Below are 22,595 nucleotides of genomic sequence, written 5' to 3'. Positions count from 1 at the left end.
AGGGGAAGAAGATGGTATTGGTGGGCAGTGGTGGGAGGGCAGGTTTACAGCTGCCTGTAAGCAGGGACATGGACGTTGGCCAAGCACCTCTCCTCTGGTGTACCAGTAGGCTGTGGCCAGGTAGGCTGCACGGCTCGGCACCCAACGGGCACCAGGAGTGCTTGAGGACCACTAACTCATCCTCCCCTTCATTGGCCAGCAGTAGGAACACCAAGGGCTGGGAAGGCACGATTCATCCCAAACCCGTGGGCTCAGGTCACCAACAGCTCCCTTGAAAAGTCGGACAAGACCCCCCAGTGTCTCCTCTTTGCACAGAGGAGAGCAAGTGGGAGGGATTTGGTCTTGCTGGAGGAGGGGGTATGGGAGAAGAATGTTGGTGTGTTTGATCTGTGCTTCAGTTCCTCCACCACAAGAAGAGATCAAAGAGACAGAAACCACTTTCAGTGGTGGTTCAGGAGTCCCACAACAGCCTGCGGTGAGCGACCAGTGTCCCCGTAGCAGGTCAGGAAGCTGCAGACCTGGGAAGAGGCCCAGGTGAGGCAGTGGGGAATGGTTGCAGCTGGGGAACGTGGCTGGGTTTGGCCCAAACAGAAGACGATGAGAAGGCAATGCCTCTGAGAAGCTGGGGCTGTGCCAAGAGCACTTTGGGGTTTGGCCTAGGGCAAGAGTCACCTGTTTTGGTTGTTAATCTAGCACTACATTTCTATTCAGCTTTAAAATCTGAAACACGGTGTTGTAGGCATCGTTGTGAGGAGTCATTACGACATCGTCCTCTATGCTGCCAGAACCTCTCTGCTGTGTGAGATCTGAAGCTGCAGCCTAGCCTGGTCTCCATCTACGCTTTCTGCAGAGTTTACATTTTGCCTGGTCTTGATGATTTTACAGCACACAGCTCCTTGTGTAAGAGATGTGAAGGAGTGGCTGGAACCCAGGCTTGGTAGTGAGCCTTACCTGGAGGAGGCTGAAGTGACTCCAGGTTTGGTGTAATCTTCACATCTCGTCTGAAGACAACAGTGACTCAATCTGGGCGTCTTATCTGCATGTGCTGAATGTGGTCAGCATCCAGGCATTTGGCTGACTTAACAGATCTTCCCCCTCATTGCGGAGCTGCCATGTGGGATGTTACAACCAAGTCCTGCTGCCTACTGGGAAAGGCAGCTACCGTGCGTTTGGCAATCTGGAGGGCGGCCACGAGGAGAGATGACCTGTTTTCTCTAGTAAAAACCGAGCTACCCTACACCTCCCTGGGACTGCTCATCATGAGCGGCTGCACTGGTCTGTGGAAAGACCTGGAGCACTTAACTCTCCGTCCTGGAGATAACAACCGAGAACTAAGACCTTCTTCATTTAACTGCTTTGGAAAGGGAAGGTGTCCCCTGCCTGCTGTAGGGATGGCTGCCCATTCTCCAGCTGCAACTTGTTGCAGTGGGCAGGCAACACACATCTGGATAAGTCTTGGCCAGTGATAGAATCATAGAATCATAGAATCATAGAATTGCTGAGGTTGGAAGGGACCTTTAAGATCATCGAGTCCAACCTTTAGCCTACCCTGACAAGAGCCACTTCTAAACCATGTCCCTAAGTGCCCCATCTACCCTTTTTTTAAACACCTCCAGGGATGGTGAATCCACCACCTCCCTGGGCAGCCTATTCCAATGTTTAATAACCCTTTCAGTGAAAAAATGTCTCCTAATATCTAATCTAAACCTCCCCTGATGTAACTTGAACCCGTTTCCCCTTGTCCTATCACTTGTCACCAGGGAGAAGAGGTCAGCCCCCATCTCTCTACAACCTCCTTTCAGGTAGTTGTAGAGGGTGATAAGGTCTCCCCTCAGCCTCCTCTTCTCCAGGCTAAACAACCCCAGCTCCCTCAGTCCTTCATAAGGTTTGTCCTCCAGACCCCTCACCAGCTTTGTAGCCCTTCTCTGGACACGCTCCAACACCTCAATGTCCCTCTTGTAGCGAGGGGCCCAAAACTGATGACTTGAGTCCCTCATGGGTAGGACAGCCCTTGGCCAGTGATGACTTGGGTCCCTCAAGGGTAGGATAACCCTTGGCCAACTGTTACTTGAGTCCCTCAAGGGTAACGTTCTCCACTTCCCCACACCCCGTTCTGTGGTGTCAAGCAGCCTCCGTCCCAGTGACAGTCAATGGCATTTTTGTTTCTGGTTCCTCCGGTGGCTTTTGAAAGTGATTCTCTGGGCTGGTTTTTCAAAGGCTTTTGAAAGGCTTTCCAAGGCTCTGTGGCTGCAGGCTGATACCCAGCGATACTTTCAACCAACATTTAGTTGCACAAGTCTTATAGGAGATTCTGAAAATTCCTTAGGAATGTATATGTTCATACTTAGATCTTTTGAATAACCCTAAATTCATGTTCATTGTTTTTTTAAATCTATTGAAGGGCTGTAATGTATATTTTCTCTGTCACTTTCTGATTATTTGTGCTGGGTGTTATCTACAGAAAATGTGAAAAGTTATTGTGTATTTCACTCATTAACTTAACTATATATTTGACTGATAACATCCAAACATCCAAATCTGAAGGTAATACCTTCAGAATGCCTTTTAAATAGTATTTATAGACCACAATGTCCTTTAACCAGCACCCATAATCTGGTTTCTTCAGCACACTGCACATCACTAACATCGTATGTTTTCTATCATAATCTGGAACCTTATGATTATTTAAAATTTCATTTACATGCAATCCAAAAATGGCCTTCTTTATTTCAGAGACATCCTACAAAATACATTTCTGAAACACGTTACTTTCCCAACAGAATACTTGAAATTAAGAGGATATACTATGCCTTAGAAGTTGTAATAGCTCCATCTCTCAACACGTTTTTCCACTTCAGTTGTCTCATCTTTGGAAAGAACCAGGTAAAGGAGCGGTCAGCAACATTCATCTGAGCAGTAGAACCCCTTGCCACCTTGAACTGTCCGTCTGTCGTTCCTCTTCTCTGGTGCTTGTCTGTCTGTCCTCAGCCACCGTCTCCAAAGCAGCTGCCCGACGTGTCCCTTCTTTCCGCCACAGGTTGTCATTCCCCATCACCCTCAGAAGAGCACAGAGAAGGAGCGCAATGATTCAAGTTGTCTCCTTCACTCTGCTCCAGCATCATCCAAGGTCCCAGTTAGTCGTCACGGATTTGGGGAGATACAGTTGGAGGGAATTTAATCCACAGGGAGAAGACACTCCCATCCAAAGTGACACCACGCACACTCCAAGGAGAGGTAATTCCTTTCTAGCAGGAGAATATGCTGAGTCTCTTCAAACTTTGGTGTCGTGAGTTCTTGTTAAAGGTTGAGAAACTTCTTCTAAAATGCCAAAGGCAATTTTACATATAAAAAGGGGATTTAGGGTGTGTTTAAGGAATTGTGAAAGCTATATTATAGCTGGGATGTCATCAAAACAGCTCCTTTAAGTGGAGTTTTGACTGGAAAGATCTATATCTGGAATTATTGGGAACCATTAATTAATTAACTAATTAATTGGAAACCATGAAGGCTGGAAATCCAATGAGGGGCTGCAGAAAAGTGCATTATCATAAAAGTTGATTTCCAAGATGTCATAAAGATAAGAGAGTCCACTTAGTCACTGAGACCTGTTTCAATGTTCTTGTTCTTTTACTCACTTCTAGATTGCAGGGTGTGTTTCTAGGCAGGCCCAAATATGGCAAAGCTCAACTGGGAATCTGTCAACAGCACCATGCTGATGAAAATAATAAATTGGCTTCCACCTTCACACCCATGCCGTCCCAGCCCACCTCCAGCAGCGGATAAAAGGGAGTACCTGGAGCTGTGGGGCCAGAGAAGACCGCAGACTTCTCTCTGCATTCATCCCACAGCAGCACAGCTCCGTTGGTCTTTCCGCTCTTCTTGATTTTGACTCTGCTCAGAAGAAACAGCCATGTCTCGGCAGTCTGTCTGCAGAAGCTTTGGAGGCGGGAGTAGAAAGGGCTACAGCTCTTGCTCTGCCATCGGTGGTGGCTTTGGAGGAGGTGGCGGCAGAAGCAGGATCAGTTACAGTTCCTACTCCTCATCCAGGGGAGGTGGAGGAGGTGGACATTGTGGAGGGTATAGCAGCAGAAGCCTCCATAACATGGGTGGCAGCAGAAGAATCGCTGTGGGTGGATGCTACGGTGGTGGAGGATACGGAGGCAGAATGGGTGGCTTCGGTGGAGGCTACGGAGGAGGAATGGGTGGGTTTGGTGGAGGAATGAGTTGTGGAGGAATGGGTGGCTTTGGTGGAGGAATGGGTGGTGGTGGAATGGGTGGTGGTGGAATGGGTGGCTTTGGTGGAGGAATGGGTGGTGGTGGAATGGGTGGTGGTGGAATGGGTGGCTTTGGTGGAGGAATGGGTGGTGGAGGAATGGGTGGCTTTGGTGGCCCTGGCTTCCCTGGAGGCATCCACCCAGTGCAAGTTGACCCATCTCTCCTGCGGCCGGTCCATGTTGAGATTGACCCCCAAATCCAGCAAGTGAAAAACCAGGAGAAGGAGCAGATCAAGACTCTTAACAATCAGTTTGCCTCCTTCATTGACAAGGTGAGAATTTAGGACCGTGCTCATTTGGAGGTGGGCATTTTAAATGACTTTCGTGTGGAAAGGGATTTTTTTTCTTACCAACAAGTACTTGTTAAAGTTCGCATGGCTGATGCCTTGGTAGCAAGTTGTTATTAAGGTCTCATTAAGTAATACCGAACAATAGACAATATTTTCATGCCAATGGAAGATTAAAGAGAACGTCTGCAGAACATTCTGTAGATTCTCTTGCCTAGTCATCTCTTCAGTCTAATTTCTAATGATTCATGGTAAAGTCATCATCATATATTTGGTTGTCCTAAGAGTTCTCATTACCGTGCTTTTCTTTTTGATGAAACTTTCTTTCCAGGGAACTGATTCTATAAACTTAAGAGTGTTAAATTCCTTTCCAACACTTTTGGATTATTTTAATTTCAAACAGAAACCAAAGAAATACAGAATCCCTCGTAATAGAATTTATATGCGGTTAGATGAAAAAAATCATTGTTTTCTTGACTTCACTAGTGCTGAGATGACAGCAATGTCCAAACATGAAGCTATGGAAAATAGGGATGCTCTTGTCTACTGACAACATCTTTTTGCCCAGAAGTGAGAAGTTCAGAATGACTGAAAATTTCATAATGCTTGTCATGCACTTTAGGAGCTTGGATGTTTGAATGAGCCATAGTTGGGGATTTGGGAGATGATTCCCTTGGCCTCCAAAATAAGCAGGAGGTTTGAGTAATGTGATGTCTCCCCGGGTGAATCTCTCACACACCCTTCTGTGGGTTTTCAGGTCCGCTTCCTGGAGCAAGAAAACAAGGTCCTCTCCACCAAGTGGGAGCTCCTCCAACAGCAAGGGCCTTCAGGGCCAAGGAAGAACCTCGACGTGATCTTTGAAAATTACATCCAGAACCTGAAGAGGCAGCTGGACTCCATCTTGGCCCAGAGGGGACAGCTGGAGTCGGAACTGCAGAACATGCGTCAATACGTGGAGGAGTACAAAACCAAGTAAGTGCAGTGCCAGGGTGAGGGAGAAAGGAGCAGTCAGACAGGAGAGCTAAGCCAGCTGGGAGATTTCCACCTGTCTTTCCTGGGCTCTGGAGCTGTGTAGAAATGGGACTGAGGTTGCCAGGGATGACTGATGAGCAGTCCAAGAGACTCACCTTGTCTTGTCCCCTTCAACAGGTACGAAGAAGAAATCAACAGGCGCACCGCTGCTGAGAACGAGTTTGTGGTGCTCAAGAAGGTGAGTCCCAGAGGCACCAGGAGCGAGTGGGTGTGGGGGGACAGGCGGCAAAGACATTGGATGGAGGCAGCACCAAGACGGGCAGCTTCCAACAGGAGGCATTGCCTGCCAACAGCTCTTGTGGGATGGGAGGAAGCCATTGTCTGCCTGTGCGATCTTTCCTTTAGGATGTGGACTGTGCCTACATGACGAAAGTAGAGTTGGAAGCCAAGGTGGGAGCTCTGACCGATGAAATCAACTTCCTGAGATACGTCTATGAGGAGGTAAGAGCTCTCTTTTGCCTTTTGCTGGCTGCAGTTGCAATGAGGCGTGTGGTGGCCAAAGGCAGTGAGGTTGCCCTGGGTGCGCATGTGGATTTAGGTTTGAAAGCCACTTGGGCTGCCTGTCTTGGTTGCAGGAACTGTCTCAGATGCAGACGATCAGCCGGGACCTGTCTGTGGTGGTGTCTATGGACAACAACCGGCACCTGGATCTGGACAGCATCATCGAGGAGGTCAGGCGCCAGTACGAGCAGATCGCGCAGAGCAGCAGAGCTGAAGCTGAGGCGTGGTACCAGAGCCGGGTGAGTTGGGAAGCTGTCAAGGCACCTGGGACTGTCTCTTCTGATCGCTGCTCCCTTGCCACAGAGCAGGGGAACTGCTTGAGTTCCTGGTAGGTGGCTTCACTGATGGGTTGCTTTGTCTCCATGCCGTCAGTATGAAGAGCTGCAGAGCACTGCGGGAAGGCATGGGGACAGCCTGCGCAACACCAAGATCGAGATCCAAGAGTTGACCCGGAACGTCCAGAGGCTGCGGGCTGAGATTGAGAACATCAAGAAGCAGGTAGGGATTCCTCAGCATCTCATTGCGTGATGGCATTGGGCTGGGTCATGACTGAGCTGGGTGACGTGTTAAGGACAGTGTGAGGGGACCGTAGTCATTGGAATTCAGGTCCTTTGGAGAAGATTGATGGTTCCTGCCTATTTCCCATCCAGTTTGTGCCCTGAGGGCTGCTCTGGTGGAGGGTTTGCAGTAGGGAACTGAGGAAATCCTTTTCTTTTTTCTTCCTCAGAACCAGCAGCTGCAGTCAGCGATTGCTGAGGCTGAGGAACGGGGTGAGATGGCCCTCAAGGATGCCAGGGTGAAACTGGAAGAGCTGGAATGTGCCCTGAGCAAAGACAAGGAGGAGCTGGCTCGCTTGCTGAAGGAGTACCAGGAGCTGCTGAACATCAAGATTGCCCTGGACGTTGAGATTGCCATGTACAGGAAGCTGCTGGAGGGAGAGGAGAACAGGTACCTCTCTTTCTTTGTATCTCTTTGACAAATCTCTTGACTGATTATACTACGTAAGGGTAAAATCTTTGCATGCACTCTAAAGATTAAGATAATGATTAGCCTTAAATGTGCTTCCCATATCTCTTTTAAGAATGTTAAATTCAAGGTTGCTCATTTGTGTTAAAGAATAATTGGGAAATTTGGCAAGAATAGGGAATAGGTACCTTGTAAAAAAAGGGAAATTCTCAGCTGAAGAAACATGCACTTCCCATTGGATTAACTGGTGCCCTTTTCCCTCACAGGCTGTGCAACGATGGCATGTCCAACGTCAATGTCTGTAAGTATCTGCATTTGTTTCCTTGAGAAGCAGTCGAAGACCGTGTCTTTTTGGAGATACCACCAGGCGGTGGGCAACCTGTATGTAACCTGTGCTTCTCTTCCAGCTGTGGTAGGCAGGACCGCCATCTCTGGAGGCAGAGGAGGCATGGGAGGAGGCTTTGGAGGTGGCAGCGGCATGGGAGGAGGCTTCGGAGGCGGCAGCGGCATGGGAGGAGGCTTCGGAGGCGGCAGCGGCATGGGAGGAGGAATGGGAGGCGGCAGCGGCATGGGAGGAGGAATGGGAGGAGGCGTATGTGGAGTAGGAGGTGGCTTCGGAGGTGGAAGCATGGGCGGCAGCTGTGGCATGGGAGGAGGAATGTACGGCGGCGGCTTCTCTTCGGGAAGTGGAAGGGTGTGCGGCTCTGGAGGTGGCAACTTCAGCTCCGGTGGCGGATCGTCCTCCGTACGGAGATGTGTCACGACCACCTCTGTCAAGTCTTCAGGAGTGAGGTTCTGAGCCCCAAAGCCTGACTGAAAACGGAAAGAAGCATCTCCTATCTTCTCCCAGCAGCAGCCCAGCCTCCTGAAATCCAGCTCCGACATCCTGCAATGAATTGAACTGTGTCCCTCATGGCCCACCACGTACCAGCTCGACGACCTGGCTTGGTCCCATCCAAGGAGACTCGTGGCAACGCCATGTCCCGTTACCAGCCCTGGTGAGCTGCTCGTTAGCCCCAAGCCCAGTGATGAAAGAATTGTCTGAGCAAAGAAAAGCCTCACCCGTGGATACCCAGCGCGGAGAGCTGATTTACAGGAGGGAAACGCTCTGCCTCTCTTGCTGTGTTGTACATTTCTGGCTGCCTCGTGGCAAATGTGTATAAAACTCCTCTTTCCTCCGCTGTTCTCATGTCCCCTCCTCAATGGCCATATCCCTGGGGTGCTTCTGCGTGCAGTACATCTGCTGCTTCCATTCACTGGCCTTCGGGCCAGGGTAGGTGTGGGGCAAGCGGGACTCCTCCCTTGGCAGAGCCAGGGAGGGAGCATTTTCCATTTTCTCGGCCGGTGGCCAGAGCGATTAATTGCCCCAGGGTGGAGCACCCGGGCAGCTTTGCTCGCCTGGTAGCCCCAGGTGTGCTGGAAGCAGGCGCTCCCTCTGGAGCAGCGGCTTCCAGTTCCCCTTGTCCTTGCCCTCCATCACCCCTGGTAACACCTCAGGCACACGTGGACTTTTCCTAAGGAGAACAAAACTTGCTCATCAGTGACAGGGCCCCCGTGACATGGAACAAGATGTACTGTCCCCACCTCCCTTCCTCTTCTGTGCGTGTATGCCCTCCTTCCTTGGGATGTTGCCATTCTCAATAAATTGCAGAGAACATTCATGATGTCTTTGTGTCCTTTGGAAGCCACTTCGGGGCCAGGTGGTTTCAGCTGCCGGGGAAGCAGCTTGATGGGGAGGTGTGGGTTCTTCGTTCATTCAGCATGTCGTGACTGTGCTTTGAGGGACCTGAATGGGAGCCAGGCAAGTGTCCAGCCATGTGTGGTGCCCCTTGACTCTTATCAGTCATTGCAGTGCCTGAAAACACAAGCCAATAGCAAGAGTGGTGGGGCTCTGCATGCTCAGTTCTCACAATGCACAGCAAATATGATCAGTCAGGTGCACATGGAATCCAAACTGGAGGAGTTCAGGAGGCTGTTAAATTTTTGGGCAGGTTCTGATATAGCTCCCTCCTCGGATCACGTGTGGTGGTTTCCACAGATGTCTTCGTTTGCTGTGTCTGGAAACCTCCAGCACAGGGGTCCAGCACCTTCTGAATCAATGCAGAGCCTACAGGCTCTCCTGCCCCAATAATTAGGGCACAGCTTCCATGCAAAGTCAGATGTTCAGTGCCCTGTTGCCCGTGTCACATCTTACCAGAATGGTCTGGTAACATACAAATTTCTGCTGCTCTGGGAAAGGGGTTTTATCAATCTCTCTCTTGGATTTCAGATTTTTCAAGCAAGAAGCAGCTCTGTACGGGGTATGTTGAAACCACAAACAGAAACTCATGGGATTTGTGCAGGAACGCTGCCAGAGCAGAGTGGCGAAACCAGTAGAGACCCAAACACGTTGATTGGTGATGGAAATCGGCAGCAGCAGGGTGGGAGCAGACATCAGATCAGTCTGTTGTCAGTTCATCTCAGTTTCCTGCCTTGGAGTGGACTTTGCCTTGTGGTAGGGGAAGGTGGCAATGGTAGGAGTCTTGTGGGCAGTGGTGGGAGGGCAGGTTTACAGCTGCCTGTAAGCAGGGACATGGACGTTGGCCAAGCACCTCTCCTCTGGTGTACCAGTAGGCTGTGGCCAGGTAGGCTGCACGGCTCGGCACCCAACGGGCACCAGGAGTGCTTGGGGACCACTAACTCATCCTCCCCTTCATTGGCCAGCAGTAGGAACACCAAGGGCTGGGAAGGCACGATTCATCCCAAACCCGTGGGCTCAGGTCACCAACAGCTCCCTTGAAAAGTCGGACAAGACCCCCCAGTGTCTCCTCTTTGCACAGAGGAGAGCAAGTGGGAGGGATTTGGTCTTGCTGGAGGAGGGGGTATGGGAGAAGAATGTTGGTGTGTTTGATCTGTGCTTCAGTTCCTCCACCACAAGAAGAGATCAAAGAGACAGAAACCACTTTCAGTGGTGGTTCAGGAGTCCCACAACAACCTGCGGTGAGCGACCAATGTCCCCGTAGCAGGTCAGGAAGCTGCAGACCTGGGAAGAGGCCCAGGCGAGGCAGTGGGGAATGGTTGCAGCTGGGGAACGTGGCTGGGTTTGGCCCAAACAGAAGACGATGAGAAGGCAATGCCTCTGAGAAGCTGGGGCTGTGCCAAGAGCACTTTGGGGTTTGGCCTAGGGCAAGAGTCAGCTCTTTTTGTTCTTAAATTTAAGACTATGTTTCTTCACAGCTTTAAAATCTGAAATACGGCATTATAGGCATCGTTGTGAGGAGTCATTACGACATCGTCCTCTATGCTGCCAGAACCTCTCTGCTGTGTGAGATCTGAAGCTGCAGCCTGGCCTGGTCTCCATCTACGCTTTCTGCAGAGTTTACATTTTGCCTGGTCTTGATGATTTTGCTGCGCACAGCTCCTTGTGTAAGAGATGTGAAGGAGCGGCTGGAACCCAGGCTGTCTATCAAGTTTTACCTGGAGGAGGCTGAAGTGACTCCAGGTTTGGTATAATCTTCACATCTCGTCTGAAGACGTCAGAGTGACTCAATCTGGGCGTCTTATCTGCATGTGCTGAATGTGGTCAGCATCCAGGCATTTGGCTGACTTAACAGATCTTCCCCCTCATTGCGGAGCTGCCATGTGGGATGTTACAACCAAGTCCTGCTGCCTACTGGGAAAGGCAGCTACCGTGCATTTGGCAATCTGGAGGGCGGCCACGAGGAGAGATGACCTGTTTTCTCTAGTAAAAACCGAGCTACCCTACACCTCCCTGGGACTGCTCATCATGAGCGGCTGCACTGGTCTGTGGAAAGACCTGGAGCACTTAACTCTCCATCCTGGAGATAACAACCGAGAACTAAGACCTTCTTCATTTAACTGCTTTGGAAAGGGAAGGTGTCCCCTGCCTGCTGTAGGGATGGCTGCCCATTCTCCAGCTGCAACTTGTTGCAGTGGGCAGGCAACACACATCTGGATAAGTCTTGGCCAGTGATGACTTGAGTCCCTCATCGGTAGGACAGCCCTTGGCAAATGATGACTTGGGTCCCTCATGGGTAGGAAAACCCTTGGCCAATGGTGACTTGGGTCCCTCATGGGTAGGACAGCCCTTGGCCAGTGATGACTTGGGTCCCTCAAGGGTAGGATAACCCTTGGCCAACTGTTACTTGAGTCCCTCAAGGGTAACGTTCTCCACTTCCCCACACCCCGTTCTGTGGTGTCAAGCAGCCTCCGTCCCAGTGACAGTCAATGGCATTTTTGTTTCTGGTTCCTCCGGTGGCTTTTGAAAGTGATTCTCTGGGCTGGTTTTTCAAAGGCTTTTGAAAGGCTTTCCAAGGCTCTGTGGCTGCAGGCTGATACCCAGCGATACTTTCAACCAACATTTAGTTGCACAAGTCTTATAGGAGATTCTAAAAATTCACTCACTTGTATTCCACTTTAAAGCTTAAATATAGTATGATATTGGGCTGCTGAAATGCTGTGAAGGCTGTAATATAGACTTCCTTTAACATTTATTGATGGTTTTCAGGAGCTAAGCAATAGGAAAAATATTGTTTTTTTCTCAAAGTTCATACATGTAACTAAAACATATATTTGATTAATAATATCCAGAAGACATGTGCAAGATGTCATAGCCTGTGCATGAAATTAATTATTTTTTTCTCGTTTGAAGCAGCAGCTGGTGTCTTGAAAATACTTTTTTCTAAAGTGAATTTGTTCAGCACCCCTTTTTCCCCCCAGCCCAAATTTACAGTCGTCAAAGATGCCAGATCTCTCCCTGCACACTTCATATACAGCAATACTGCAACTCTTATTATTTAAGAAAGCATCAGAGCTTCTTCTACCTTTTAGTTACCCCCTTTTTCAAAATGATCAAGGGTGATGAATTCAGCCTGAGCTTTTGTCCACCAACTTAGGTTAAAAAAAGATTATTTTAACAAGTCATGGTTATCCCTGCCTGCATTTCTCTGCTCTTTGTCTTCAGTCATCATTACCATATCTAGTGCCCGAAGCGTCCTTCCGTTCCTCGGCAGGTTCGGCAATCCCTGTGGCCATCTGAAAAGCACAAGGAAGCAGCTCGGACATCCTTGTTCTCTTGCTCATTCCACTCTGGTGCTCAGAGTCTCGTCCCTGGTCATCTCGGACTCCAGGAGATGCATTTTGCAGGAATGTGCTCTGGAAGAAGGCACTCCCATCCCAACTGGTGCTCTTAGGAGAGGAACGAAGCACCTCCTTTCTGGATAAAAAAGAAATGCTGACCGTTGTTAAATGTTAATTTGTGGTTTTCTTGCTCCACACTGGGAAACTGCTGCTTGGAAAACCATCAGCAATTTTCCACTTGAGAAGGAGATTTGGGGCGTGCTTGGGGACATTGTGAAAGTCTCATTCTAGGTGGTTTTCACCAAAATGCTTGCCTGACATTGAGCGTCAGTGCAGAAGATCCAGATCCAGACAAACTGCGAAATCATTAAGAGCGGATAGAAAGGTGGGAGGAGGGAAGAACATGACTACATCATTGTAAAACATATCTTTTCAGATGCCGCAAAGATATGAGAGTCCACTTACTCATTGAGACCTGTTTCAATGCTCTTGCTCTTTTATTCTCTTCTGCATTGCAAAGCGTATTTCTGGGTGGAGTCAACAATTTGGCAAAAATCTGTTAACCGCACCAAGCTGATGAAGACAGTAAATTTGTTTCCTCTTCACGCCCTTGTAGACCCAGCCCACCTCCAAAAACAGATAAAAGGGAATGCCTGAAGCTGTGGAGCCAGAGAAGACTGCGCACACTTCTCTCGGCATTCGTCCCCCAGCAGCACAGATCTGTTGGTCTTTCTGCTCTCCTCAACTCTGCGTGGAAGAAACAGCCATGTCTCGCCAGTCAATCTGCAGAAGCTTTGGAGGCGGAAGCAAAAGGGGATACAGCTCTTGCTCTGCCATCGGTGGTGGCTTTGGAGGAAGCGGGGGCAGAAGCAGGATCAGCTATAGCTCGTTCTCCACATCCAGGGGAATCGGAGGCAGTGGACGTTGTGGAGGTTTTAGCAGCAGGAGCCTCCATAACCTGGGTGGCGGCGGAAGAATTTCCATGGGTGGCTCTTATGGCGGTGGATACGGATGTAGAATTGGTGGCTTTGGTGGAGGCTTTGGAGGAGGATTTGGCAGCATTGGAGGAGGTGTCATTGGTGGAGGAATAGGCAGCTTTGGTGGTCCTGTGAGAGGTGGTCCTGGGTTCCCTGGAGGCATCCAGCCGGTGCAGGTTGACCCAACCCTCCTGCGGCCGGTGCATGTTGATATCGATCCTCAGATCCAACAAGTGAAGTGCCAGGAGAAGGAGCAGATCAAGACTCTTAACAATCAGTTTGCCTCTTTCATTGACAAGGTGAGAGGCTGGAACTGTGTTTGCTTGGGAATGGGCACTTGGAGGAACTTTCCTGTGCTGTGCAGGGGGAAATATTGTCCTTCTCAGCTCAGTGTTGGCAGGTTTGGAAGGCTGGTAGTGTTTTCACTGAGTCTTCCTAAGGAGATGTAAAAATTTTACATCCACAGACAAACCAAAAGACTTTCTCTAGGTTTGGTTGATCCGAATTCTTCCTTAGCTTTTCTCTCTAGTGTTCTCTGTGCAGTCAGGCTAAACGGATCATGCTACATGCATTTATCCTGAGCGGTTCTTTAAGTCTGTCCTTATTCAAGGACAGTTTCCGCTAAAGGAACTTAGAAGGTAGGAATGAGCTTTAGGTTAATTCCTGACTGTTCCTTATTTCAATTCAAGTGTAGACGAGTATTCTTTAGACTGTCTGCACGGGCAGAACACTGGTTATAAATGTTCTTCATAGTTCTTTTTAATATAAGACATACACATTGAATACTTTTTGTATATGGTAAGAGGAATGTCCTCTGATATTAAGACATATGGGATTTCATTCAGTGGAAGGAAAAAAATGTTCTGATGCTTCTGCATATTAGTGTGGGTCGAAATTTGCAATTGGAAAGGACAATAACATGTAAATCTGGAATGTCATCATTCAAATAGATAATAAAAAGAGCAGAAATGTAGGAGGGGAAAAGAGGAGAAATTAAAGGAAAACATAAGAAAGAGGAGAAAGAAGGGAGGAATCTTCCTTTTAGAAAACTGGCTCTCAACCAGCCACGGTCCTGTTCAGGGCTTGGGAAATGACTCTCTTGGCCTCTGAACTAATAAGCAAGACGTCTGAGTGGTGTGATGTCTCCCCGGGTGAATCTCTCACACACCCTTCTGTGGGTTTTCAGGTCCGCTTCCTGGAGCAACAGAATAAGGTCCTCTCCACCAAGTGGGAGCTCCTCCAACAGCAAGGGCCTTCAGGGCCAAGGAAGAACCTCGATGTCATCTTTGAAAATTACATCCAGAACCTGAGGAGGAGGCTGGAGTCTCTCCTGGGACAGAGGGGACAGCTGGAGTCGGAACTGCAGAACATGCGTCAATACGTGGAGGAGTACAAAACCAAGTAAGTGCAGTGCCAGGGTGAGGGAGAAAGGAGCAGTCAGACAGGAGAGCTAAGCCAGCTGGGAGATTTCCACCTGTCTTTCCTGGGCTCTGGAGCTGTGTAGAAATGGGACTGAGGTTGCCAGGGATGACTGATGAGCAGTCCAAGAGACTCACCTTGTCTTGTCCCCTTCAACAGGTACGAAGAAGAAATCAACAGGCGCACCGCTGCTGAGAACGAGTTTGTGGTGCTCAAGAAGGTGAGTCCCAGAGGCACCAGGAGCGAGTGGGTGTGGGGGGACAGGCGGCAAAGACATTGGATGGAGGCAGCACCAAGACGGGCAGCTTCCAACAGGAGGCATTGCCTGCCAACAGCTCTTGTGGGATGGGAGGAAGCCATTGTCTGCCTGTGCGATCTTTCCTTTAGGATGTGGACTGTGCCTACATGACGAAAGTAGAGTTGGAAGCCAAGGTGGGAGCTCTGACTGATGAAATCAACTTCCTGAGGTGCATCTATGAGGAGGTAAGAGCCCTCCCTCCCCCTGGGGTGGAGTTGGCTGCAGTTGCAATGAGGCGTGTGGTGGCCAAAGGCAGTGAGGTTGCCCTGGGTGCGCATGTGGATTTAGGTTTGAAAGCCACTTGGGCTGCCTGTCTTGGTTGCAGGAACTGTCTCAGATGCAGACGATCAGCCGGGACCTGTCTGTGGTGGTGTCTATGGACAACAACCGGCACCTGGATCTGGACAGCATCATCGAGGAGGTCAGGCGCCAGTACGAGCAGATCGCGCAGAACAGCAGAGCTGAAGCTGAGGCGTGGTACCAGAGCCGGGTGAGTTGGGAAGCTGTCAAGGCACCTGGGACTGTCTCTTCTGATCGCTGCTCCCTTGCCACAGAGCAGGGGAACTGCTTGAGTTCCTGGTAGGTGGCTTCACTGATGGGTTGCTTTGTCTCCATGCCGTCAGTATGAAGAGCTGCAGAGCACTGCGGGAAGGCATGGGGACAGCCTGCGCAACACCAAGATCGAGATCCAAGAGTTGACCCGGAACGTCCAGAGGCTGCGGGCTGAGATTGAGAACATCAAGAAGCAGGTAGGGATTCCTCAGCATCTCATTGCGTGATGGCATTGGGCTGGGTCATGACTGAGCTGGGTGACGTGTTAAGGACAGTGTGAGGGGACCGTAGTCATTGGAATTCAGTTCCTTTGGAGAAGATTGATGGTTCCTGCCTATTTCCCATCCAGTTTGTGCCCTGAGGGCTGCTCTGGTGGAGGGTTTGCAGTAGGGAACTGAGGAAATCCTTTTCTTTTTCTCAGAACCATCAGCTGCAGTCAGCGATTGCTGAGGCTGAGGAACGGGGTGAGATGGCCCTCAAGGATGCCAGGAGGAAACTGGAAGAGCTGGAATGTGCCCTGAGCAAAGACAAGGAGGAGCTGGCTCGCTTGCTGAAGGAGTACCAGGAGCTGCTGAACATCAAGATTGCCCTGGACGTTGAGATTGCCATGTACAGGAAGCTGCTGGAGGGAGAGGAGAACAGGTGAGATCTGCTGCCAGCTCGGCCTGACCAAGGTACTGTCTCTCCTTGGGACAGACTGAGGTTTAATCATCTCTCCCAACCCATTTAATGGTTGAATCTGATTTACTTTCATTTTTTCATCAAGATTTTAAGCCCAAAATAGAAACAAGTTCCCCACAGGGAATGTTTCTCGGTGGTTTTGATTGATGTTAAATGAAACAGGAAACATAAAGAGTACTTGGGAAATTGCACGGAGCTTAATTGCTTTCTATTATGTTAGATTTACGGCTTCTTCCCTTTCCCTACGCAGGCTCTGTGGAGATAACCCGTCCAACGTAAACGTCTGTAAGTATCTGTACATCATCTTCTCTGCAGAATGGCTGTTACCCTGGGTTTCGTGAGGATTCCCAGGCTGTCACTTGGTGTAGGGTGAGCCTGTCCTTCTCTTGCAGCTGTGGTAGGCAGAACCACCATTGCTGGAGGCAGAGCTGGTGGCTTCGGAGCCGGCAGCGGCATGGGAGGAGGAGTATGTACGGTCGGAGGAGGAAGCATCATTGGAGGCAGCTGTGGAATGGGAGGCGGAATTCTCAGCGGTGGCTTCTCTTCGGGAAGTGGGAGAATGTGCAGCTCCGGAGGTGGCAACTTCATGGCAGGGGGCGGGTCCTCCTCTGTGCGGAGATGTGTCACGACCACAACAGTCAAATCTTCAGGTGTAAAATACTGAGCCCTGACCTCAGTCCTTCCAAGGAAAGAAGCATCTTTTCCTTTCTCCAGCCAGCAGCACAATCCCTTCCATCCTGAACCGGTACCCAGCCAAGAAACGAACTGTTTCCCTCAGAGCCCAAAACCTCCTCAAATCACCCTGCCCAAGGGGAGATTCTGCCGTGAAACACCATCCTGTGGGCAGAGCCTGGCTCCTCTCTCGTGTCTCCATCCCACCAGTCTCCAGGGATGAGCGATCTCCCTTGTGGGTACCAGGGACTGCCGAGCTCATCCGAGCATCTTTTCGCTGCGCTTCTCGCTGCTGCCCCAGGCTGCCGCGCTGGCTGAGGAGGAGTGTGTATAAAACTGCTCTTTCCTTTCACTTTTTAAGGCCTCTTTTTCAATGGCCGCATTTCCCTTGCGACTTCCGCGTGTCCTGCATGGTACCCACATGCTTGTTTCAGCTGTATCGGGAATTCATGTAAGCAGAAGAAACGTGATAATGCCTCATAATCAGATTAGGAGTGAGAAACAGGTCTCTGGAGATGTCCACCTTCCCTCGGTGGAGTAATTTGGCAGCTTTAATATTTTATAGATTCTTTTCCCTCTTCTCCTTCAGACTTGACGTATGTATGGCCTTATTGCAAACCTTCTGTTGCGTGAACCCTACTGCATGGTTGCTTTTTACCAGATTCCCTTTCCTCCAAGTTCTTTCATTACCAATAAACTGCAGACAGATGAAAAGATACTTTGTGTTGTCTTATCACTTAATGGTCCCCAGGGGAGGGAAAACACACTTTGCTTTTGGCCATAAGGAATGGTCATGCCTATGGTGCTCTGTCCTATTGTGCAAATCACTGAGCATCCAGTTGAGGTGAGGAAGAGGAAGGACCTTTTTCTCTCCCCTTAGGAGGTGACATCTTGCTCCTCCATAGTAGATCCCCCATTGCTCTGCGGGGTGGAAGATCCATGGCTGTGAGGAGTCTGGCACGGGAAGGGAACATGCAATGTCACCCTGGTGGCCACGAGGTGGGGGGATCATGCTCATCCCAAGTGTAGTGGGATGAAGTGTCCATCCCTTGGCTGATGGGCACCTCAGAAGCAAGACAGGCAGGGCCACCAGTGGGGACACTAGGGTTGGGATATGGCAATGAACAGTGGCAGTTGGTACGTGGTTGCCTGGATGGGATGGTTTGAAGATAGTGGTCTGAATAGGGCAGTTGTGGCATTTGGACCGGGCAGTTTGAACACGGACACTGGGATGTGGCAGTTGGACTTGGCAGTTTGAATGCAGCCGTTAGAACAGGGTGGTTTGAACAGGGCCGTTGGGATGTGGCGGTCTGAACGTGAGAGTTGGGATGTGGCAGTTGGACTGGGTGGTTTGACCACTGCCATTGGGATGGGGCAGTTGGAACGTGGCCATTGGGATGTGGCAGCGAGCACCAGTCCTTGGCATAGCTGGCGTCCCAAGAGGACACGCAGCCAACCCATAACCACCACGAAGTGCCTCGGTCCTGATGGTGCCCAGAGCTCCCACGCAGGCGCCCCGGGGGCCTCGATGGGGGAGGACACCAACGACAGGTCTGCAGTGGGTGGTTAATGCAGCCATGAAGAGTGGTCATCCTCCACACCTGGCCTGCAGAAGGACAAGCAGCACCATCTATCTGACGAGCAGGGCTCTTACATGGGCACCGGCACTTCATAGGAGAGCGGTGGGAAGGCCTGAAGATGCTATGTGGACCCAAATTACTCATGAAAAAAAGCAGCGTGAAAGTATGAGACACAGCCTCGAACCTGCTATTATAACTCCAGATTGCCCAGCCAGGTTAGTCATTAGCTCTCTCTAAATAACACCCCATTGCAGCCAAATTAACTTGATTAATGCTTGGCTGGATTCTTCTCCAGCACTGGGAGGAACGAGAGCCAGACCAGGAGGTGAATCAACCCTGACTGTGCTGCAGTGTGAGCATCATCCTGGTGCAGCCTCGGAGTTTGTCAGATAAAAGTACGGAAAAGGAGAAGGTCCGTACTGCAGAGTCCTTGCCATCTAAAAGAACAAAACAAATGAGGAAGAAACGATCGTTCCTATTTGAACTAGTGCTACTTTCATGCCACTTTTCTTATTTTCCCCCAAATATTCTTTCAGATGACACACCTGACCTCTTAATCTGACATTTATACCAGGCTATAATATGCCTTATTCTCTTGTTTGAAGAAACAATGACATTTCTGATCCTAAAATCTATAGCTTGGGATGGGAGAGGCCAAGAAGTCACCTCCTACTTCCGCGTCCCAGTGAAGACTCCAAGGACAGCTTCGGATCAATACCGTGCGGAGGCCCAGGCGTTTCTGGGGACTTCCTTGGGACTCCTTGGAGAGGGTGAAGGTCTCCAGTGTGTCGAGACCCAGGAAGCCGAGGACGCAGGCTTCATCCTGCAGAAAACCGCAGTCTTTTTAGAAGTTCCCTGAGTTTTTCCTGGAGAGGGGCCAGGCTACAGCACGGAGGTGCCAGAGTTTATCATCTGTCCCATCTGCTGTGTTCGTGAAAAAGGGAGTAATGCTAATTGCTCAAGTACCTCGCGCTTGAATGAAAGACGGTAACAGCCCAGTGACTGGACTCCCCTTCGTCTGCTCCACGGGGCACTGTGCTAGCTGCGAGCTCTAGTGGAAAAGTAAATCCACATTTGCAGCAACGGGGCCTGTTTTGCTTAAAATAAGTGAATTTACTTGTGAAACAGCCGGAGTGCGATCAAGCAATGACAACTCTTCAATACTTTTTGGTAGAGTTGTTGCCATTTTGGACATAAAGGATAAAAAATGCAGAATGAATATGTTTTTTGTTGGTTTGAAAGTCCTGGTTTTCTGCAGAGAAGGAGATGTGCTGCCTGTGCAGGTACAAAACCTGTCCCCAGGAGTCTCCTGTGGGCTCTGCTGAGGTGCTGCCGAGAACTTGCCTGTGTTTTCTGGCTTGCAAAGACCAGAGTTCAAAGCGAGATGGCAAATGCCTTACTCCTCGTGTTTACCACGGAGTCTCCATCACTCAGTCCGAGTAATGTGGGGTTGTGAGACAGAGTCTGGGATTGCTGGTCTGTCCAGTCACCAGCCGGGTTAGTGCAAAGCCACTGGTGGCTTGACGCCCTACGGCTCAGAGGACAGTGAGGTCCCAGCGGGTGGGACTCAGAGCACTCTTCCTTCCTCCAAGCATTGTTGACGTGGAATAGAAAGAAGATTTCACCCTCAACAAAGCGAAAAATACACGGGATGAACTCTGCAGAGCCCTCAGTGGAGCCAAAGAGGAGGTTGGCCGTGCACTGGAGCAGTATCAGGAGACTTGTTGAGTGTGAAGATAACTCCTGACATCGAGATTGCCATGCGCAGGAAGCTGCTGGAAGGAGAGGAGAGCAGGTAGACGTCTATCATATAACCTGGTTCAGGGCGTGAGTCGTGCAATATTCTTTGCATTAGAACACGGGAAGAAATATAATAGGTACAATATTTTATGAGCGTATTGGGGAATGAATCCAGGTGGCATTATATTGGCTGTAATCAGAACTGTAATGAGTTTTTAATTGCTACTAATCACGTTTATTATGGGAGGGCCTCAGAAGCTACCAAGATTGCTTCCCTTGGGTTGGTCACTGTGCAAATACGGAGGAGACTCACCCGCTTCGGAGCCGCGCTGGATACGACAGTGAACAGCTGGTAAGCAGGAAAGGTTTGCTTTTATGAGTGGCACTGCTTTGCTGAAGGGATGGGAACGTTGTCTCCCGAGGGGTAATCTGCCCCTGCATCCTCGATGCTGTTATTTACAGGGCATGTATCTCCCGACCAGCTGGAGTCCTTCGTGATCCCGAAGGATGAGATGTTCAGGGTGGTGGAACTGAGGCGCAGAGAGGTTATAGGAGGTTAAATGGGGAAATCAGCATCCCCTGGTCCCTCGTCTATGCTTCAAACAGCGTCCGCAGCACCCTCAGTTCAATCTCCTCCAACTCGACCTGTCTAAGTTCCAAACTAGCTCAAATACTCACTAGAAAACCCACTGACCTTCTCAAGAGAGACTAAAATCAGTATATCATGAAAGCAGTGACGGCCACAAGGCATCTGGGCTTGGAAGGAGTTTTAAAAACCAACAGTCAAAGACCTAAAAGCTTCCGTAAGGGAACACGTTGACAAACACACCTAAAGCCGCGTAGCTGCTAAGGAAACTTAGCTAAGGAGCAAAGCGGAGCTCCTCCATGTGCATTTTCAAGCTGCGCTCCTGGTCTTTTCTTCCAGGTGCTACAACACCTCCTTCCGTGCCCCTTTGGATCCTGGCTGCTCTTGCCTTGGGTTCGTCACGAGGGAGACTGGTTCTGTTGTCAGTCTCCAGGGATGTCGGGTGCCAGCACGGTGAACCTTGCTGCCTGGCTTGCTGGGATCCAAAGAAGTCCATGTCCCAGAGCATCATCAAGGGCTTGGCAGGAGAATTTGGGTCCTTCATCTAATATTCACCTCAACTTTGATTGTAGAGCTTGCGCCAACAGTCAAGCTCCTTTCATCCCAGCCTTTTCTTCCTGTTTGATGTCAGCCCCGTTGCCCTGTGAGAGAGCTCAACGAGCCGTAAGCAAATCACATGCTGCTCCCGTGTTACGTGTGTCTGAACAAAACATCGGCTTCCACACAGCCAGGTGACCTGGAGGAGTGCTGCCAGTGGGTGTGGCGCACCCCCGGCTCCCTCTTGGCCCCACTTCGTCCGATGTTCTCTCAGCTAAAGCTGGGATGAGTAGAGCAGGATTTGCAGAACTTACAGCAACCACATTGTCTGGTGCTGACAGCAACCCCTCCTCCTCTTCTTCCTCGCCCCCACTCTGGCATGGGTGCTGGTGCTTCTCTGCCCTTCATCTTGCTCGCGCACTCACTGTCTGTGCCCTAAGAACAGGCCAAAGTTCCTTTACGGCTGATGTTCACGACCCCACAATCCACATTTTCTCACCAGCTCTATTGCTGGTGCCCATCAGGCCTAGCTGAAAGTCTACATGACGTGACATGGCATGGCACGACATGGCACGGCGTGGCACAGCATGACAACAACCACTCTTAACTAGAAGTATGGGTTGAAGCAAGTCTACATGACGTGACATGAGATGGCATGAGATGGCATGACAACATCCACTCGTTAGAAGTATGGGTTGAAGCGAGTCTGCATCTCCTGCAGCCTGGGGACCAGGGCTTGCTGGGCAGAGCTGGTGAAGACGGGGTAGACAGGGCCACGAAGTGCCACTAGAGGGCTTGCAGCCTGCGCAAGGGACACTGCCCCGTTCTCACACACACCTGAACTCGCTCTTGTCCTCCAGGCCGATGACAAATTGACTTTCCCATAAATTATGGGTCAGGCTGAGATGGGAATTTCAGGTTGTGCAGTAAAACCACTACCTAAAGGAAGGACCGGCTCCATTCTTAGTGCAGTCATGGCTCACAAGTGACAGCCCAATGAAAGATGAGAGGACAAGCGGGGTGTTGCATTTGCCAACTACCGTGTTTGTGGCAAGTCTGTCCAAGCTACCGGTTCACTGCCTTTCCTGATCTTCAGAGGGTTCAATATGGGCCAGAATCGACTGAAACAGGAACCGGTCCTTGTCTTAAGCTTGGACAGCCACTTCGTGCTGGTCCTGGAGGTCCCCAGACCAGCCTCCCTTTCTCTTCCCCTACAAAACCGCTCTCTGAAGTCCCTAGAATAAGCTCTCAGGTGTTTGAAATCTGCTGGAGAAAAGGCTGGGCTGGCAGCCAAGGAACCAAGCCCTTCAGCTGGCTTGCATTACTTTCTTTTCACCTCCCCGACCAAGCGCAGTGCCTCGCAGACATATAAAGAGGAAATAGCCTGATCCTCTCTTAGAATGCTTGGTTTTGT

The 22,595-nt window shown here is 50.1% G+C and overlaps 2 protein-coding genes across 2 annotated transcripts; both read left to right on the top strand.

Moving 5' to 3' along the window:
* Window positions 1–3,910: 3,910 nt before the first annotated feature.
* LOC141733856 (keratin, type II cytoskeletal cochleal-like) lies at window positions 3,911–7,859 on the top strand. The gene is made up of 9 exons (XM_074564821.1): window positions 3,911–4,546; window positions 5,319–5,533; window positions 5,711–5,771; window positions 5,939–6,034; window positions 6,169–6,333; window positions 6,467–6,592; window positions 6,822–7,042; window positions 7,327–7,361; window positions 7,468–7,859. The coding sequence occupies exons 1-9, from the start codon at window positions 3,911–3,913 to the stop codon at window positions 7,857–7,859; spliced, it is 1,947 nt and encodes a 648-aa protein (XP_074420922.1).
* Window positions 7,860–12,905: 5,046 nt separating this feature from the next.
* On the top strand, window positions 12,906–16,730 carry LOC141733857 (keratin, type II cytoskeletal 6B-like). Its single transcript, XM_074564822.1, has 9 exons — window positions 12,906–13,415; window positions 14,303–14,517; window positions 14,695–14,755; window positions 14,923–15,018; window positions 15,159–15,323; window positions 15,457–15,582; window positions 15,807–16,027; window positions 16,317–16,351; window positions 16,459–16,730. Exons 1-9 carry the CDS (start codon window positions 12,906–12,908, stop codon window positions 16,728–16,730), a joined length of 1,701 nt encoding a protein of 566 aa, XP_074420923.1.
* The last annotated feature ends 5,865 nt before the right edge of the window (window positions 16,731–22,595 follow it).

Source organism: Larus michahellis, chromosome 22 (assembly GCF_964199755.1).
Source record: "Larus michahellis chromosome 22, bLarMic1.1, whole genome shotgun sequence".
Lineage (NCBI taxonomy): Eukaryota > Metazoa > Chordata > Aves > Charadriiformes > Laridae > Larus > Larus michahellis.
Note: the sequence above shows the minus strand (reverse complement) of the source record. Positions and strands in the feature narration are given on the sequence as shown.

Excerpts from the sequence above, each read along its gene's own strand:
- LOC141733857 (XM_074564822.1), top strand. The coding sequence starts at position 12,906 with ATGTCTCGCCAGTCAATCTGCAGAAGCTTTGGAGGCGGAAGCAAAAGG. Across the intron at positions 13,416-14,302 it reads TTGCCTCTTTCATTGACAAG|GTCCGCTTCCTGGAGCAACA; the intron begins GTGAGAGGCTGG and ends GTGGGTTTTCAG. Across the intron at positions 14,756-14,922 it reads AGTTTGTGGTGCTCAAGAAG|GATGTGGACTGTGCCTACAT; the intron begins GTGAGTCCCAGA and ends TCTTTCCTTTAG.
- LOC141733856 (XM_074564821.1), top strand. The coding sequence starts at position 3,911 with ATGTCTCGGCAGTCTGTCTGCAGAAGCTTTGGAGGCGGGAGTAGAAAG. Across the intron at positions 4,547-5,318 it reads TTGCCTCCTTCATTGACAAG|GTCCGCTTCCTGGAGCAAGA; the intron begins GTGAGAATTTAG and ends GTGGGTTTTCAG. Across the intron at positions 5,534-5,710 it reads GTGGAGGAGTACAAAACCAA|GTACGAAGAAGAAATCAACA; the intron begins GTAAGTGCAGTG and ends CCCCTTCAACAG.